Raw genomic sequence first — 19,067 nt, forward strand, 5'->3', positions numbered from 1 at the left:
GTCCATTTTTAGGAATTGGCAGATTATCTCAGTCTCTTCATATTATGTAATATATAGCTTCACCAAGTCAACTTTCTCATTCCACCGAGTCTCTTACTTGATGATTGCCGTAAAACAATTTATAAAATCAACAAAAAAAATATTTACTTACTTATTTATGAAATCAGCAGATCCCGCCAATATTGATCCTATTGGACATCCCAAACCTTTGCTGAGGCAAAAGCAGACACTGTCTACATCTCGAACAACCCTGCGAGGGCTCACTTTCAAGTATACAGCTGCGTTCATCACTCTAGCACCATCCATATGAACCGGAATATCGTGTTCAGCTGCTATGCTACCAACTTTTTCCAGCCAGTCTAGAGGAATCACCTACAAAAATTAAGTTTTTGTTTATTGAGTATCATAATTTTCTTTGCATTTAACACTAGGTAGAGTCGCTTCCCTAAATACATCTTACACGCATATTTTATACACTTATGCCGCAAAAGTTTTGCGCCATCAAAAATAGTTATGATCATTTTGATAGATGTTTTTCTTATGTTAAGTTTAAAAGACACCCTGTAGGGTGGACAAGGCACAAGGGTGAGTACATATCAAAATCATGTTGTAGCCTCATGTTTTATATGAATATTCTTCTTCTTCTTCTTCTTGTTATGTAGACATGACTATGTCTGATTTTACAAGTGCCTCCAGTAAGTTGTCGTTCCATCGTTTTCGTAGTCTTCCTACTGATCGTCTTCCTATTTGGGAACCGTCTCTTGTCGTCTTTACTGCTCTCTTTGCTGTCATTCTGATTATATGATCGTTCCATTCTATTTCTTACCCAGTCTTTGATGTTCTCCACCTTGCATCTACGTCGTGTATCTGTGTACTTCTAGCTCTGTCCCATAGTGTCTTATTATCATGTCTTATCATCAAGTGTTTTCATCTCTGCTGTTTCTAACATCCTTTTTGTTCTCTATGTATCAGGTAGTGTTTCTTCCGCGTATGTCATTATTGGTTTGATGACTGTTTTGTAAATTCTGGCATTCATTTCTTTCACGATATTTTTATTTGTCCATATTATTTCATTCAGGCAACCTGCGGTTCTGTTTGCTATATTCACTTGATCTTCCACTTCTGTTTCCATCTTTCCGTAGCTAGATTATATGATGCCTAGATATTTCAACTTCATCACTTGTTTTATTATCTGACCTTCCAGCTCGAATTTATATTTTAGTAAGTTTGCTGTTATAACCATGAGTTTTGTCTTTTTTGGGAAAATTAACATGTTAAATTCTCTGGTAGTTATATTAAATTGGTGCAGCATACGTTGTAAATCATCTTCACTTTGAGATAGTAGTATTGCGTCGTCTGCATAGCAGATTACTTTAAGTTGTTTTTCTTCCATTTGGTATCCTTCTTTAGTTATTACTTTTTTATTATTTCATCCATCATTAGGTTGAACAATAGAGGGCTCAGGGAATCTCCCTGTCTTATCCCATTGCCAGCTTCAATAGGGTCAGTTAGTTCTTCTTTTACTTTTACTTTTATTGTGTTGTTTGATAGATATTTTTGATCGTTTTGATTATTCCTAGGGGTATCTTTCTTACGTACAATAAGTGGATAACGTCCTTTAGTTTGACCCAGCCAAATGCTTTTTTAAGGTCTACAAAACATAGATATGCCAGTTTGTTGTATTCTAAGGATTTCTCTTGCACTTGCCTCATTATAAATATAGCGTCGGTGCATGATCTCTACGACCAAAAACCTTGTTTTTCTTCTGCTAGTGTTATAATTTGATTCAGTTTATTTGTTTTGCAGTATATTTTAGTATTGTCTTTAATAAAGTAATTCCTCTGTAACTCTCCGGTTGGTCTCCCTTTTTGAAGAGAGGTATTAGGATGCTTGATCTCCATTCTTGGGGAATTCTGTTTTGTTCTATTATTATTTATTGGATTAGTTTTAGTAGTTGTTTGGTCAGATATGGTCCTCAGTACTTTAGGAGTTCGTTCGGTGTACTGTCCTCTCCTGGTAATTTTCTGTTTCTTACCTTAATGCTGAAATTGGGTTTTCTTTTTTGATATGTTAGTGTTCGTTACTTTCCTCTCTCCAAGTGATTCTGTTGCTGCGTTAACTATGTTATTTTTGAGTTTTGTCCAACTTTCCTCAATGTTATCGTTTTCTAATATTTCATTCCCAGCAATCTTCTCTGATATTCTTTATTTGTGCAGAAATTTATCATCAGTTCTCCATTTTCTTTTTTAACATTCACGTTATGTTTTTGTTTAATTCCGGATTTTACATGATTGCCTATTCGAGCGTTAAAATCCCCCAATATCATCTTACCTTCACCTCTGACTTCTAATCTACTCGTATTACTTGTTGTAATTCTCAATTCTAATTAGGAATAATTTGTACATGTTGGTCGAAAAACAAGAATTTTTCAGAGAGTATGGTATTGTGTATAAAAATCCTACTCTTCTCAAAAACTATTCTTCTTCTTCAAGTGCCATCTCCGCGGCGGAGGTCGGCAATCATCATAGCTATTCGAACTTTTGAGACGGCTGCTCTGAAAAGTTCATTTGATGTACATCCGTACCACTCTCTCAGGTTGCGCAGCCATGACATTCTACGCCTCCCTATGCTTCTCTTTCCTTGGATCTTTCCCTGCATGATCAGTTGGAGCAAGGTGTATTTCTCTCCACGTGTAATATGTCCGAGATATTCCAATTTTTTTGTTTTTATTGAATTTAAAATTTCCATTTCTTTGTTCATCCTTCTCAGAACCTCTTTGTTTGTGACGTGTTCTGTCCATGATATTTTCAGAATTCTTCTGTACACCCACAGCTCAAATGATTCCAGTTTTTTCATTGATGTAGCATTCAAGGTCCAAGATTCCATTCCATAAAATACGGTCGAAAAAACATAGCACCTCGCCAACCTAACTCTTAGTTCCAGTTTTAAATCCCTGGTACATAGAACTCTTCTCATTTTGTTGAAATTTGCTCTAGCATTTTCTATTCTTATTTTTATCTCCTGATTGTAATCATTTGTGGAGTTAATCATTGTTCCCAGGTATGCATATTTGTCCACTTGTTCGACGTTGGTTTCGTTTATTAGAAGATTCTCGTTATTTCTTTGAGTTTTCGATATTCTCATAAATTTCGTCTTCTTGACATTCATTGTTAGACCATACTCTTTTCCATACTCTGCTATTCTGGTCACCAGTCTCTGAAGATCTTCAATGTTTTCGGCTAAAATCACAGTGTCGTCCGCATATCTAATGTTGTTAATGGGAACTCCATTTACCTTTATTCCAGCTGTTTTACCCTCAAGAGCTTTTTTCAGGACCTCTTCGGAGTAGGCGTTGAAAAGAATTGGCGACAATACGCATCCCTGTCTTACTCCACATCTCATTTCAATTTCTTCTGACAGCTGTTCGTTAACACGTACTTTTGCTCGCTGTTTATAGTATAAATTTGATATGATCCTGAGGTCGTTGTAGTTAATCTTCTTTGATTTCAGGACATTCATTAAATGTTTATGTCGTACTTTATCGAATGCTTTATTATAGTCAATAAAACATGCGTATATATCTTGATTGACGTCCAGGCATCTTTCTATTAGTATATTAAGTGAAAAAGAGCTTCACGTGTTCCTAGGCCTTTGCGAAAACCAAATTGTGTATTATTAACGTCTATGTCCAGTTTGTGATATATTCGGTTATGAATGACTTTAAGTAGTAACTTTAGCGTATGAGACATTAAGCTAATGGTGCGGTAATCGCTGCATTCTCTTGCGTTTTTCTTTTTAGGGAGACAAATAAAAATAGATGTTAACCACTCTTTGGGTAATACGCCTGAACTATAAATTTGGTTCAAGAGTGTCACTAAAACATCAATGTGCTTCTCATCTAGAATTTTTAGGATTTCTATAGGAAGCATATCAGGTCCAGGGCTTTTCCCGCTCTTCATTGTTTTTAATGCGTGCAATATTTCTTCTTTTGTAATATGGACCTATTGACGTAAGTTCTATGTGCTCCAGATCTCCTCTTTCATCATCGAACAATTCATCGATATATTCTGCCCATCTTTGTATTTTCTCGTCCGTATGTGTTATAGCAGTACCGTGTCTATCCAGAATTGCACAAGTGGGATTTTATTTTCTTAGTCCTGCCAGTTCTTTGACTTTCTTGTGTAGGTTAAACAGATCATATTTATTTTGAAGGTCTTCGATCTCTTTGCATTGCTCTTCAAAGTATTTTTCTTTTGCCTGCTTTATCGTCTTTCTAATCTCGTGGTTTATCTCTCTGTATTTATTGTTATCCTTGTTTTTAAATTGTCTCCGTTGTTCCATCATATTGAGTATCTCGTCATTCAAAAACTATTAAAGAAAGATAATTTTTATAAATATATAAACCAATTGAATCGAATATCAAAGGGTTACGAATTTCTCGTGAAGAATAAATTATTTTCCGTGGGCACTAAGCAATAAAAATTTCAATAACTTTTTGATCATTCAATTTGAAAATCTGAAGCTTTCCAGAAATCTTCTTTAAATATTATATTTTAATGTAGAATTGGTTAAAAAGGGAGATTTGAAAATTTATAAAACAAATTTTTAATTAGAAAAAAACATCCGACAAGAAGCAAGGGTTTTTTCAAAAATCGCCATTTTGTTTATAATTATAACTAAGAGTTTAATGCATTTTATTTATTGCGGAAATGTCCATAGTATATTGAGTCAAAGTTAAAAATCGAAATATTTAAACCGAGCCAAGATATCGCGAGTTGAATATAAAATTTCAATAAAATTATAAAATAAAAATTTTTGTTTTTTCTTGTGTTCCCCATTCCAATAAAAAATTTTATTTAGAGAAGTTGTGCAGATTTTTATTTCGAATATTTTGGTAGCAAATTTACCCGGTTGCCAAGGAGATAGCTCATGGTGATCTTTTTGGGGGTTCGCTGATCGCCTTTTAAGTGCTTTTTTAAAAAGCACGTGATTCATAACAAGTTGTGTGCAACTCTTTCCGAGTATAAATTTGATTTAATTTTTCTCAGCTAAAGTGTAATACGTATCTTAAAGCCTTCGATAATATTGTATAGGATGTATTCAGTAACACTGCACTTCTTCTGTAATTTTCACACACACTTTTATCTTATTTTCATGTATGGAACACAACAGGTCCTTTGACGATTTAGTTGGTATTATTTCTTGCTCCCATATCTTAACTAGAAGCTCATATAGTCTTTTCTGTAACTTTTCTCTTCTTGTATTTGTATTTGTATTTCCGCGGCGATCTGGTTTTCTTCTGGTATTTTGATATTTAATTGCTTGATTTACTCTTTACTCTAAATAGGAACTAAATGCTTATTATTACTGTTAACCACAGGATATATTCTTTCCTAGTTAAAGATTCAAATCAAAAGTTTTTCTCCAGATTTTGATTATAAGACTTCGTGGTAAAAAAGTTTTCCACTTGACGCTTTTGTCGTATGTTTATAAAAAGTTTAAGAGAAATATCTAAAAATACACTTACCCTACCACCACACAAATTATGTGTATTTTCAACGACTATTAGAGACGTAATTGTCTCATGGATATCTACATTTTTCCTTATTTTTTCTCTAAGTTCATCGAGGTCGAAGGTTCCATCGTCTTTGGTCTTTAAACAGCGAGTTTGAATTCCAGCCAACTGAGCAGCTCCTCCTTTAAGAAGAATATACTGTTAAACCAATATCAAAAAAAATTATCTTAAGTAAAATAAATTGTCTTTAAAATATAAAATTTAGTATAGTTTTAAAATATGTATATCGCCAATACTGAAATAAAAGGTTTTTCTCTGCGACCATTAATGAATGAAATAATTGCGAGTTCATTCTCAATAATAGTAAGTAAAAATTCTCACTTTTGAGTTGAGAATATTTTGTAGAAATAAACCATAGTCATTAAAAAAAGCATACTTAAAACTACTTGGAAGTGTGTGTGGTTAAACCGTTTCATCTAAAAAGTCAATCCTACAAAGGAAAGTCCCGTTCTTCTTATCATCGATGGGCATAACAGCCACACTAAGAATATTGATGTAAATATTGCAAGAGGCAACCACATAAGAATGATTAGCTTACCACCCCATACCTCTCACAAAATGCAGTCATTAGACAAATTATTTATGTCTCCACTCGAACATCATTATAGTGAAAATGTTAGGCAATAAATATGTACTCCATAATGATAAACCACTTGGACCGTATAACATAGCTGAGCTGTTTGGAAAAGCCTATCTAAGGGGCCAAATAGGTCAAATAACCGTCCATGGTTTCGAAGTTTGTGGAATATATCCATGCAACCGAAACATCTTTTTAGATGTGGACTTCGGTCCTTCTAATATGGAAGAGTTGGACATAGAGGCTATTCGGGCTCATAAGGGCAGGAAAAGATCCAAGAACACTCCACGTCTTGCGCCTCAAGAGGGCATTATTAATTGCCCAGAAACAGCACCCTAGGACTCAGCCCAAGCCACTGGGAGCACACAACAGCTTCAGAAAACTAGTGTAGTCTAGAACAACACACCCTGCGCTAAAGATCGACCAGATGATGGTCCTTCGGGCATCTCGTCCATGTCAATGTAAAAGGCACCAAGGGACATTTTACTTGTCCCAAAAATAAGAAAAAATTAAATTTGGAAGAAGCTAAGAGAGAAAGTGATGAAAAGGAAGCTGATAAGCAAAGGAAGGTGAAACTCCGTGGAGAAAAAGAAGCAGATTAAAAGAGTGAACTGGAAGAAAGTAATGCAATTTTATGATGATGCAATTTAAGATGATTACAAATACATAAATTACACATTACTCCACAAATGATTAACTCCACAAATGATTACATTCAGGAGATCAAAATCAGAATAGAAAAGGCTAGAGAAAATTTCAACAAAATGGGAAGAGTCCTATGTACAAGGGATTTAAAATTGGAACTAAGAGTTAGGTTGGCGAGGTGTTATGTTTTTTCCACTTTATTTTATGGAATGGAATCTTGGACCTTGAATGCGAAATCAATGAAAAAACTGGAATCATTCGAGCTGTGGGTGTATAGAAGAATTCTAAAAATATCGTGGACAGAACATCACAAACAAAGAGGTTCTGAGAAGGATGAATAAAGAAATAGAAATTTTAAATATAATTAAAACAAGAAAATTGGAATATCTCGGACATATTACACGTGGAGAGAAATACACCTTGCTCCAACTGATTATGCAGGGAAAGATCCAAGGAAAGAGAAGCATAGGGAGGCGTAGAATGTCATGGCTGCGCAACCTGAGAGAGTGGTACGGATGTACATCACATGAACTTTTCAGAGCAGCTGTCTCAAAAGTCCGAATAGCTATGATAATTGCAGACCTCCGCCGCGAAGATGGCACTTGAAGAAGAAGAATTTAAGATGATCAAAGAAAGATGAAACAAGGATCTAAAACACAGACGGTAAATACAGATTAGAACCATGCCCAGTTACCTCGGACGAAGGATCAATTAACTCTGGAGAATCAGTTTTATAGTTACCAATTGGAGATGAAATCCCCACAAGTGAAGACGCTTCCTGTATTTTCTGTGATAAGTTGTATTCAAATAATGAGAAAGGGGTACTATGGGTTCAATGTTTAGTGTGTTAAATTGACTTAAAATACTGTTTAGTCCATTAGTAGTTTGATTTTTATGACATTTTAGCTGGTAGCCCATTTAACCACCACAACATGTAATTTTCAAATTTTGTCATTTTGAAAAAATATTTTTTTTCTATATTGAAATTTTTTATTAAACTAAATTTGTTGTGTTACTTATTTACAACATCATAAAGTGTAATTGTTTTCATTTTCAGAAAGATTAATTCATAATGAAGGTATTTATGATGGCAAAACAAAATGGTAGCCCATATTACAACCTTTGTCTCTACCAATGGTTTATTTTTACTGATATGTGACTATTTTAAGGACCACTTGAATATTGAATCAAGATCGTATTAAAGAAGATGTTGGTTAAAAACGGGATTTATATATAATTTGGTATCGTCAGTGTAAATTGAAACCTTACTAAACACATAGAACGCAAGATGATTGACTAGTTTATGTAGTGAACGGGCTTTCCCGATACGAACTCGGATTTAATTTTGAATCCAAAGACTTAACTTTTACTCGAATACCAGATTGATCCCATTTAGATAGCAATCGACGCTTTGCACAACGAAGTAAGTTTGTGATCGTTGAACGACCCTTGTTAAAGCCGTACTGTTGGACAGGGATCTCATTTTTTTTTAAGGAAAACTCAGACATAACTTCAAAAACAAGGGTTTCCACGATCTTGCTGACAATAGTTACTAAACTAATTAGGCGAGAATAAAATGTTTTGAATTTTTTTAAAATCGCGAAGCAAATTTTAAGGATGAACCCTGATTAGTAGATTTTGCAGCAAAATAGCTTATAAATAGCTTGGAAAAGAAATAATTCTTGAGAGTAATTATGATTTATTGCTGTTATTCGAAAGAGATGCCGGGAATAAATTTGAGTGGTTATTAGAAAAGTATTACTAAAATTCAGAACAGTTCTGTTCATTTATCTCAGCCAATGGACCGTGGAAGTGATGACGTAGATTTTATTGACATCTGTCAGTTTCACTTTCCAAACAAACCTTGTTTAGTGTGGATAATTTGTATTTTTCGATATTTTTTCTAAGGTTAGAATGTCTTTAATTTAAACTTTTAAACTATATTTCATAGAAACAGAACACTGAATTATGATGGTATTATCGTAAAAAACACTATACTTAAAAGAAAAAGCAGCAGAGGAAGCAAAATGTTAACTTTATAGAAATTAAAAAGTCTTGAGATTGGGCATTTCAACTTTTGTTTGGAAAGTAATTGACAGTTGTGACGTCACACTCCCCCTGTCCATTACATTTCTCATCTGACGTTTTCTCCATCCAGTGGCGCACCCAGTTGGGGTTTTGGGGATTAACGCCCCCCCCCCCCCCCCAAGGCATATAAAGTAAAAAATATATAAAGAATAGTAGGAAAATGTAACTTGTCTTTGACACACAATAAAAAAAATCCAAAACACTAAGTTAATAATTAAATTACCTGTAACTAACTGTACATGTGAAAGGTTATTTTCATCGCTGAAAGTACTAAAGACTTATTTAAGAAATTAAGAAATTGTATTAGCGAAGAGAGACTAAACGGTTTAACTTGATGTTTATCCATTAGGACATTCAAATAAATGAAAAAGAGGTAATAAACCATATGGCTCTAAAGCAACGCCGTTTAGACGTTTTATTATAAATTTAATTTGTTTACAAATTATTATTTAAAATGCAGTTTATGATTTAAATAAATATTTTTCATTATATTTAGATACAGATACCTAATATTAGGTTCATTATAAGAGTAGACAGAACGAGTCTGTTGCAAGTAGCATGCGCCTGCAGAACTGTATCTGCGGCGGCCTTGTGGACTATCACGGGTTGTGTTCTTCTGCAAGTGTTAGCAGTAGAAAGGAGACATATCTATGAGAGAAGGGAGCATTTGACAATATCCATAAAAAAATTAGAAAGGGAAAGATCAATGGAAAGAAGGCAAGAAGAGTGGAACAACACAGAAGATGTTGCCCAGTGAACCAAGATGCTGATCCAGAGCCTAAGGAATTAGGTAGATTGTTTGTTTTAGGGCGTCTCTTCATAGGTTCAGAAAGACAGATACAGATAAATGCCTATACTGCGAATATTCCGACACTGTTACTCACACAACGCTGGAGGAATACATGTACAGTGGAGGGAAACCGAATGTATAGAGAAATAGTTATGAACCCTGTGACTGTGATAGAGATGCTCGTAAAGACGACGGGAAGTAAGGGATGAAATAGTGTTCACAATTAGATCCGAACAGTAATTAAAAAGAAAGAAGAAGAAGAGAAACACCAACCGGACCAACGACAGAAATAAGATCTAGATATGAGAAGGGAGTGTTCCAAAAATGTCGTCAGCCTTACAGCGGCCATCCCACTTTCGGAGTACGGTACGTGCGACACTTAACTGCGTACAAGTAGGAGAGGGTTGTTAGTTGATAGACAGAATGACAGATACTAAATCTTTGGCACTGCTATCTTTAGTAAATTAAATTAAACAAAAACCCAAATTTTAAGGACTCAAAATGGAGGTAGCTTAAAAAACATTTCGGTCCCCAACCAAAACCCATCAGAAAAATGCTAAGTGCGCCACTGTCTCGATCCAAATTATACCCGTCGAATATTGCAAGAATTAAACTGAAACACTGATTTTTCCCTTTCCGTCTTTTTTTAAATCAGAATATTTCAGAATCCCTTAGTCAGTGTAATAATATCTACGTTGTTTTATTAGTTAGGTTCGGGACTTATGTAATGAGGCGATATGTATAATTCAAATTTAAATATAAAAAATTTTTGTATTTAAAATATATTCAAATAAGATTAAATGATAACAGTATATACTAAACATACAACTTAAATGCAAAATCCACAGAAATAGTTAGTTCAAAAATTGGCCTTGAATATCGAAGATAAGAAATGTATACCCTCCAGCAAAGACTTTAATTATTTTGAAAGTATATCATTACGTCAACGTTCAACTACCTTGTTGACTTTATAATCGGAAAAAGAAACTATACTTATAATTATCTGTTACGACAAAAACGTAAGATCGACCGGATTTGCGTAAGTAATACATACTGATTAAATTACTTACATTGCCTTTCACATTCAGAAGTACGTTTTTAAGCTTTAAGCTTTAATTATTTATGTTCAAAATTTTTACTAAACCAACCAACCAACGGTCGAGTACTAAATAAGCTTTAAACACAAAAATAAAATTGTTGTAAGAGAAAATACAATTATAAATATAAACAAAAACTGATCCTAAAGTCTGAACTGTTCTATAACTTTCTCTATATTCTCGACATAAAGTATTTTAATAGTATTATAAATAATTCGATCATCTGGTGAAAAAATGAAATCACTACTACTTTCTTCAAACTACCACCGAGACCACGTATACATCGAAATCACCAGAACCTAGTCTAAATAGTATTGTCATGAATCAAATTGATTTTCTCATGATTAATAGATGATTGAGAAATTCAATAACTTCAGTAAGTAAATATTGCAGTGTAACATTAAATTTTGTCAAACTCTAGAGTAAAATTATAACGTTAAGTTCGAACTTTAGAGTAAAATTTTAAAAGTTGATCTATCTACGTTAAAGAAAGTAATGGGTGCTTGTTTAGTTTCTCCCAACACCAATAGTGGAACAACTAGAAAACAATTTTTTGGATCTTCACGGCACCTCCATCTATCTTTATCATTGAGACACAACTATTTGATGATTACACAGACTAACGATGAAAAAACTTTGTTGATAAAATTACCTCTATCTTATGTATTTTAGTGTACTGAGTCCGAAAATCATATTAAAAATGCTATATCGTTCACCATTCTTTCACAATTTAACATTTAAAATTGTATAATTACATTTTATTTTGTTTAACGAGCAGAGAAATCTAATGTTACTTGGTTGGTAGCATTATTAATGAATTGTACAACACTTTTGTTCTTCTTTCTCTTTATTAACAACTGTATAGTTCCTTTATTCTGATAAACATAACCTCACTTTTCAGTGTTTGATTCATACGCTTTTAAATATGGCTAGTCGCGGTTGTAAAAACTGTTCAAATACATTTTGTTACATATTTGGTGATTGTGTTATTAAAAAACATCAGAGAAACATTACTGACTTTGAAAAAAAGGTGTATTTTGCATATTTTGGTGTAAAAAGAGGTTGGGCTCCTGATAATGTATGTTTTGTGTTGAGCATTTAAGGATGTGGTCGAAGAAAGAAGAAAAGCTTTCAGATTTGCGGTGCCTGCGGTATGGAGAAAGCAAAAAATCATTCAAATGATTGTTATTGCTTGTACTGTCGATGTTTTTGGATATAACTCCAAAAATAAGAAAGTGATTGTTTATCCTAACCTCCCGTCTGCTATCCGTCCGGTAGAGCATGGACCTGAGCAGCCAGTCCTTGAGCCTCCTTTAGGTATTGATGACATTTTAAATACTAGTGAATCAGAATCTGGCGAAAGCGGTCCAGGAAGTGATGGTGAATTTCAGTGTCCTTCAAAAAATTTACAACCACAGTTGTTTACACAAGCTGAGTTAGATGACTTAGTGAGAGATTTGGGTTTAACAAAGGAAAAATCAGAATTGCTTGCCTCAGGATTAAAAGAAAAGAATTTGTTGTCGCCTGGTACATCTATCTACAAGTACAGGTACATAGATCAACAGTTTTCTCAGTTTTTTAGACAGAAAGGGGATTTGGTATACTGTCATGGTATTGGTGGTCTAATGAATGAGTTTGTTATTGAGTATAATAAGGATGATTGAAGGATTTTTGGCTCATTGAGTCCATATGAAAGAGACATGAAAATGACAAAATTCTACAGAAAATCATCTATTCAGCTCACAATTGGATGATCTGTGGATATTAAAAAGTTGTTTGCATGCTACTTGGCCAACAAAAGAGATTTATAAAGTTTCCAGGTTTTATTTGTGAATGGGACAGTAAAGCAAGAGATAAACACTGGTCCACAAAACAATGGCGCATAATAAATGTTTTAACACCTGGCGAGAAGAACATTTTGTACAAAACTTGGGTAGATCCAAAAAATATCCTCCTTCCACCTCTACACATCAAGTTAGGCTTGATGAAACAGTTTGTCAATGCCCTGTCTAAGGATGGAGAGTGTTTCAAGTACTTGAGTGGAAAGTTTCAGCATCTATCAGAAGCCAAATTGAAAGAAGGTATTTTGGTGAACCAGACATTCGTAAAATGGTATTCCACCTTCGAAACCAAGATGACTACTAACGAAAAAGAAGCTTGGATTGCATTCAAAAAAGTTGTAACCAAGTTTTTAGGTAATGTGAAAGACCCTAACTACCAGTTTATAATAGTTAATTTATTAGATAAGTTTAAAGATTTGTGATATATAATGAGCATCAAAATCCACTTTTTGCATAACCATCTTGACTTTTGCCCTGAAAATCTGGATGATGTCAGTGAAGATCAAGGCGAACGATTCCACCAAGATATCAAGGTGATGGAGAAACGATACCACGGACATTAGAACACTAACATGATGGGAGATTACTGGTTGGTCATTTCATTGGAAACAAAAGCTACTTGAGCAGTTTTACAGAAAAAGGAGAAAGACAATACAAAAGCATTGTCTCCTGAAATGATTGTACAGACCTATACTATTACGAGATTGGAATTAGATAAAAGGTATTAGTCTAATAATGTATCATTTTTATGTAGTTCCGTATTTTGTCTTTTTCAAATTATTTTAATATAGAATAAACCAGTGTTATATTGTGAGAAAGCTGTGGATGATACGTAAAATCTAATTTCAGATTCTTTTTTAACGCCAAAAAACATAGGATTCACATAAATTTGTAAGAAAAATTTTATAAATCTTTTTTTTTGGCAGGAGTTATTTTGTGTACCTGCTCTCATTTATAATGTACTGTGGGAAAAACTATGTGTGGGATTAGTATTTACCTACACGTACGTTGTTTATTTGTTTTTGTTTGCAAATGTGGAGGAAACTCCAATAATTTAGTACTTTACTATAGGACCTGCATATTATGGTGTTTATCAAAGATAATATTAGCTATTTTAATTCATAATAGGGTATATGAAAAGAGTTCTTTTATAAATCTTGTCTTCTTTGAACCATTCTATTTCTATAATGTGGTATTTAAAAATATTACTGCATTCCACGAAGAGCTCGGTAGTATAAGTTGATTTTGTTTATTAGTAACCAGAATTAGTAAACAAAACATTTAGTTAATTCAAGACAATCACATTTAACAACACAAAAATGCTCATATGATTTCAATTTGTTTTTAAATAGGATAAAGAGAATACAATTTTAACACAGATAGTACAAATTTAGGATTAATATTTTACTCTAAAGTAAAAATATACAGGCCTAAAAATTTAACGTTACACCGGCCTAGAAAAAGGTGGAAAAGAGTTGTTGTTACGTAACAACAATACTTAATATTTTTAGTCTATTTTTGTATCATATTATTTAGTTTATTTTTGTATTATACTGTATATTAGTTTAGATATATAAAATTTCTTTGTACTAACTAATAATCTGTAAAGCGCCGTTATCTTGCATTTAAATAACTTTCTACACAAGTTTCTAAAACCTTCATAGAATCGTAACAATGAAAGGATTAGTATTTTCCAAATTACCCTCTGACGCATTCCAAAATTCCGCAAGTTGAGACAAATACCCTTATCAGGTAGTTTTTATCAATGATTTGAAAGTTAAAGGTATTTGAAAAATAAACATATCTTTTAATACGTCGAGGGGTCAGGGGGGAGATTTCGGAATGTTTGTGATTGAGGGGAGAGAGTGGACATCAGTATCAGTTCAAATTCCAGCACTGAAGGAGCGTCAGACTCTATTTTAAACCAGTCGGTATATTAATAAGTTCGTGTTAATATTGTATCACCGACAAGTGTGTATCATATGCAAGTTATCGGCGTTTAAAATACATTGTATTTGTTTAAATATATTTGTTCAAACGTTCTTTTCGAATCTTCATTTTTCCCAGTTTTCTGGGTGGTCCTTCAAAGAAATATATATATAAAGTGAACCTATTTCCCTATGGAAAAACCTTGTTCCCCAAGGGAAAAAACCAGCGACCTATTACTGGTGCGTGAAACAAAGTCATCAGGACAAAGGTGTAAGGACAAACACCTACAGTTGTAACGCCATTGATTATGACGATGATCTTTTAGACCTTTATAAAAAAGTATACCTTTAGAAAACAAGTACTTTCTTACTTTAAGAAGTATTGGGCACTTCATCTTAATGAGATACTTAATTTTATTAACGTTTAAATTAGAAAAAAATACTTACCTTGTTCTAAACAGAAAGTGTGTGACTTGTCTCCAGAAATTATTTCAGATCCTCTTTGAGGACAGTGTACCATCACTGTAAAAAAAATTATTATTCAGTAATTTAAAAACACGCTGAAATTATATAATAGATATAACCCGAAGTGGTAATCGAAACGTCAGAATAAACTTATTTTAAACTAAAATTGTGGTTAATTCGCAGTAAAAATAGTAAATTAAATATACTTAAGACTTAAAATAATCTGCAATGAAGAAGATCGGAAGTGAAATTAAGATGTTTATGAGCTAAATAAATATTTCTAATACAAGTAACATAAGAAAGTAGATATATTTTTTTTCTTCGTCTTTTAGTATTAGTTTTATGTGATTTTTTCTTTCTAGATTCATTCTGTCGACATGATCTATAGTGCCCGTGGCGAGACCCTTAAAAAGTAGTATTTTGGTTCATTTAATTACTTTGTACGTTTAGGGCATTTACATTATTCATGCATTCATTTTGTTGTAGGATTTTATTGATATTGCCTTGATATTCATTTAAATTCGTTGGGTCGTTCCATATTGGGTTGGCTTTCTTCCTAATCATTTTGGATCTTTCTGTTATTAAGTCTAATTTTAGTTTGGCTCTTAACATTCTATGATTGCTGCCTGTGGTAAAGCTATTAAGGACTGTGACATCGTTGAATATATATTTTTTGTCAGTAATTATGTAGTCTATCTCGTTTTTGTCTTACCATCTGGGCTTTTCCACGTCCATCTTATGTGATCTTTTTTAGAGAAGAAACTATTCATCTGGTATAGATTTTGTTGTAATAGAAATTCTAGTAGTGTTTATCCTCGTTCGCTTATGCCTTTGGATCCAAATTTACCTAGTGCTGTTTGATGTTCATCCTGCTTTAGACCGATCTTTGCGTTAAAGTCGCCGCATAAAATCGTGTAGTGTGTTGGTGTTTCTTTTAGTGCCGCAGAGATGTCATCGTAGAAGTCTTCAATCTCCTCATCCGAATGGATGATCGTAGAAGCTATTCGAGAGGCTCAAGTAAAATGCTGCCCTAAAAGACGCCAAGACGAAAAAATAACCATTGAAACAAAGCAACTAATGGAAACTAGAAAAAAAATCAAAGTAAAAGAAAGCATTTACGAAGAAGAACTGCAAAAAATAAACAAAGAAGTATCAAAAGCTATAAGGAAAGATTTAAGGAAATTTAAGAATGAAAAAATCCAGCGAACTATAGAAGAGAATAAAAGTCGGAAAGTCCTGAGAAGACGACTAAACAATGGAAAATGCGAAATATACAAACTAAAGAACAAAGAAGGAGTCCCCACATCAAATAGAGAAGAACTACTACACATAGTTAAAGACTTCTATCAAGAACTATACACAAGCCAAAGAGAAGACCAAAAGAACTTGGAAGCCGCCGCATCACGCAAAATTATCAACCAGGGTTCAGAGCTCATGACAGAGATCACACTAAGCGAAATTCAGGACGCAATGAAAAAGATGAAAAACAACAAAGCACCAAGGGAAGATGGAGTCGTAATAGAAGCTATAAAGATGGGCAGACGTGCCCTTCTCAACCAAATAAAAATGTTGTTTAACCTTTGTCTAACAGATTGTTGTATACCAAAAACATGGAACAATGCAGTAACAATTTTACTACACAAGAAAGGAGACAAGGCGCACCTAGAAAACTAGAGACCAATCAGCTTATTGAACCACATCTATAAAATGTTTACCCGAATAATTACGACAAGACTAGAGAAAAGTTAGATTTCTACCAGCCCCGAGAACGAGCTGACTTTCGCTCAAAATTCGGAACAAACGATCACCTACAAACAGTAAAAACCTTAATAGAAAAGTCGCTAGAGTATAACAGACCACTGGTACTTATCTTCGTAGACGTTCACAAAGCCTTCGACACTGTGGAATTAGATAGCATTATAACTGCTCTGAACAATAGTAGAATAGATTAACGGCACACAAAGTTAGTACAAACATTATACCAAAACGCCACAATGCGTGTAAAACTACATGATACCACCAGAGAAATTCATATAAAGCGAGGTGTGAGGCAGGGCGACACTCTCTCACCTAAATTATTTATAACGGTCCTCGAATACGCCTTTAAAATGCTAAAGTGGGAAAATAGAGGAATAAAAATAGATGGAGAAATGCTCAATCATCTGCGTTTTGCCGACGACATAGTACTTATTACCGAAGATCTGGGTTAAGCACAACAAATGGTACAAGAATTAGAAAACGTATCTTCAACAATAGGTCTAAAAATTAACATCAGTAAGATCAAATTTATGACAAATTTAGTTCTCAGCGAACACCTAATCATCCAAAATCAAGTGGTAGAATTGACAGAAAAGTACATATATCTTGGTCATGAAATCAGAATAGGCAAGGACAACCAGACCTGCGAATTTCAACTACGAGTAACACTTACTTGGGCGGCGTATGGTTCACTAAGAGACATCTTTAAGAGCAACATCCCGATAGATATGAAACGGAAGACATTTGACCAATGCGTTCTTCCTATTATGACATACGGAGCAGAAACTCTCACGCTCACAAAAACAACAGCACTAAAAATGCGAGTGGCACAAAGGCGCATGGACAGATCAATTATCGGCGTGACAAAAAAAGACAAAATAAGGAATCAAGACTTAAGGAAAAAAAAACAGGTATCAGTGATGTCGTCGAACGTATAGCCAAGCTGAAATTGAATTGGGCAGGTCACATAGCGAGACTGAAAGACACAAGATGGACCAGAAAACTAACTGACTGGCGCCCACGAGAAGACAAACGCAGCAAAGGACGACCACCAACACGCTGGATGGACGACATTAGACGAAAATCCAAGAAATGGCAACAAGAAGCACAGATCCGTGAAGAGCGGCGAAAAATGGGAGAGACCTATGTCCAGCAGTGGACAGAAGAGGTTGCATGATGATGATGAATTACTTTGTACACTTGAATTTCTCTGCATGTGTCAATTTTGGTTGCTTCGTTAAGTTCTGAGCTCTTTTATTTTATTATATTATAGTCAACTGAAAAAGACTCCTTGAATATCCGTCTATTTGTATTAAAATGCTCCCTCCGGCAGCCGTGAGACTTTTTGTGGTGTTAAGGTACTTCATGATCAGTTGTGATCGCTAGTTCTGTGAGGTGGACACGGTGGACTGGTAAGTAAGCAATAATGGACCAGACAAAAAGGAAACAACAGAAAACGTAGAGCAATAACGCAACCTTAGTTATCCGGAAAATATGGACTGCAATATGGAGCACGGTCCAGCAAACGAGCGTGAACATGAGCGGCGCGGCGCAGAGATAAAAAGTTTAAAGTACCTGTTAAAGCAAAGCTTCGACCCGAAAGAGACATTATCGCCTATCTTATAGCCACAAAAACGAAAGGGATTGGACCAAAAAATAAACGATCCAAGAGGTATCGATATGAGGGCGACAATTAGAAAACTACAAAGAAGGTACAAGAAGTTACCAAGGAAAAAAAGGGAGGACGGTAGCAGCGATAAGGATAGGAATATTGGTCCAAAATTACTAAGAGACTTATCTTTCACTGGAGCACTTGGTAACCCTAAAAACAGATTTAGCACAAAACATTGAAGATTGCTGTGTTGTATTCACCAAGCCACAATTGAGTGATATACATAATCCAGGTGCTGCAACTACATGAGTGCATCTTAAGTGGATACACTTCAAGATCCTTGTGTCATCTTTCTGATACTACTCGTATGAATAAACATAGCGTCGTAATAGACCTAAGGTCTATTAGGAAAAGACGAAGAAAAAATATTATTAATATTCCTTTTAAATACTAAAATACATAGTTCAAGGACTTTGCAATATTAAAGTATTTAGATTATATATATATATATATATATATATATATATATATATATATATATATACAGTTTTACTTGTATTTTTTTGTTTCGTTTCTCTCGTTTAGTTTGTAATCTTTAATGTTAAGTTATCGTAGAGTTTTTATAACATCTATAAAAAAAAAACCCTACAAATTGTTTTTGTAAGTATGAACCCTGTTGGTTTGTTTACTT

The 19,067-nt window shown here is 34.1% G+C and overlaps 1 protein-coding gene across 2 annotated transcripts in view; it reads right to left on the reverse strand.

Moving 5' to 3' along the window:
- LOC140440033 (uncharacterized) overlaps positions 1–19,067 on the reverse strand; it is a 71,335-nt gene that overhangs the window by 24,675 nt on the left and 27,593 nt on the right. For both annotated transcript variants that reach the window (XM_072530275.1, XM_072530274.1), the window contains exons 2-4: positions 14,989–15,063; positions 5,528–5,697; positions 152–372 (exon numbers count right to left, since the gene is read on the reverse strand). In XM_072530275.1, coding sequence (XP_072386376.1) covers positions 152–372; positions 5,528–5,697; positions 14,989–15,063 — 466 coding nt within the window. The remainder of the gene's footprint in view (positions 1–151; positions 373–5,527; positions 5,698–14,988; positions 15,064–19,067) is intronic.

This window comes from Diabrotica undecimpunctata, chromosome 4 (genome assembly GCF_040954645.1).
Source record: "Diabrotica undecimpunctata isolate CICGRU chromosome 4, icDiaUnde3, whole genome shotgun sequence".
In the NCBI taxonomy this organism is placed as follows: domain Eukaryota; kingdom Metazoa; phylum Arthropoda; class Insecta; order Coleoptera; family Chrysomelidae; genus Diabrotica; species Diabrotica undecimpunctata.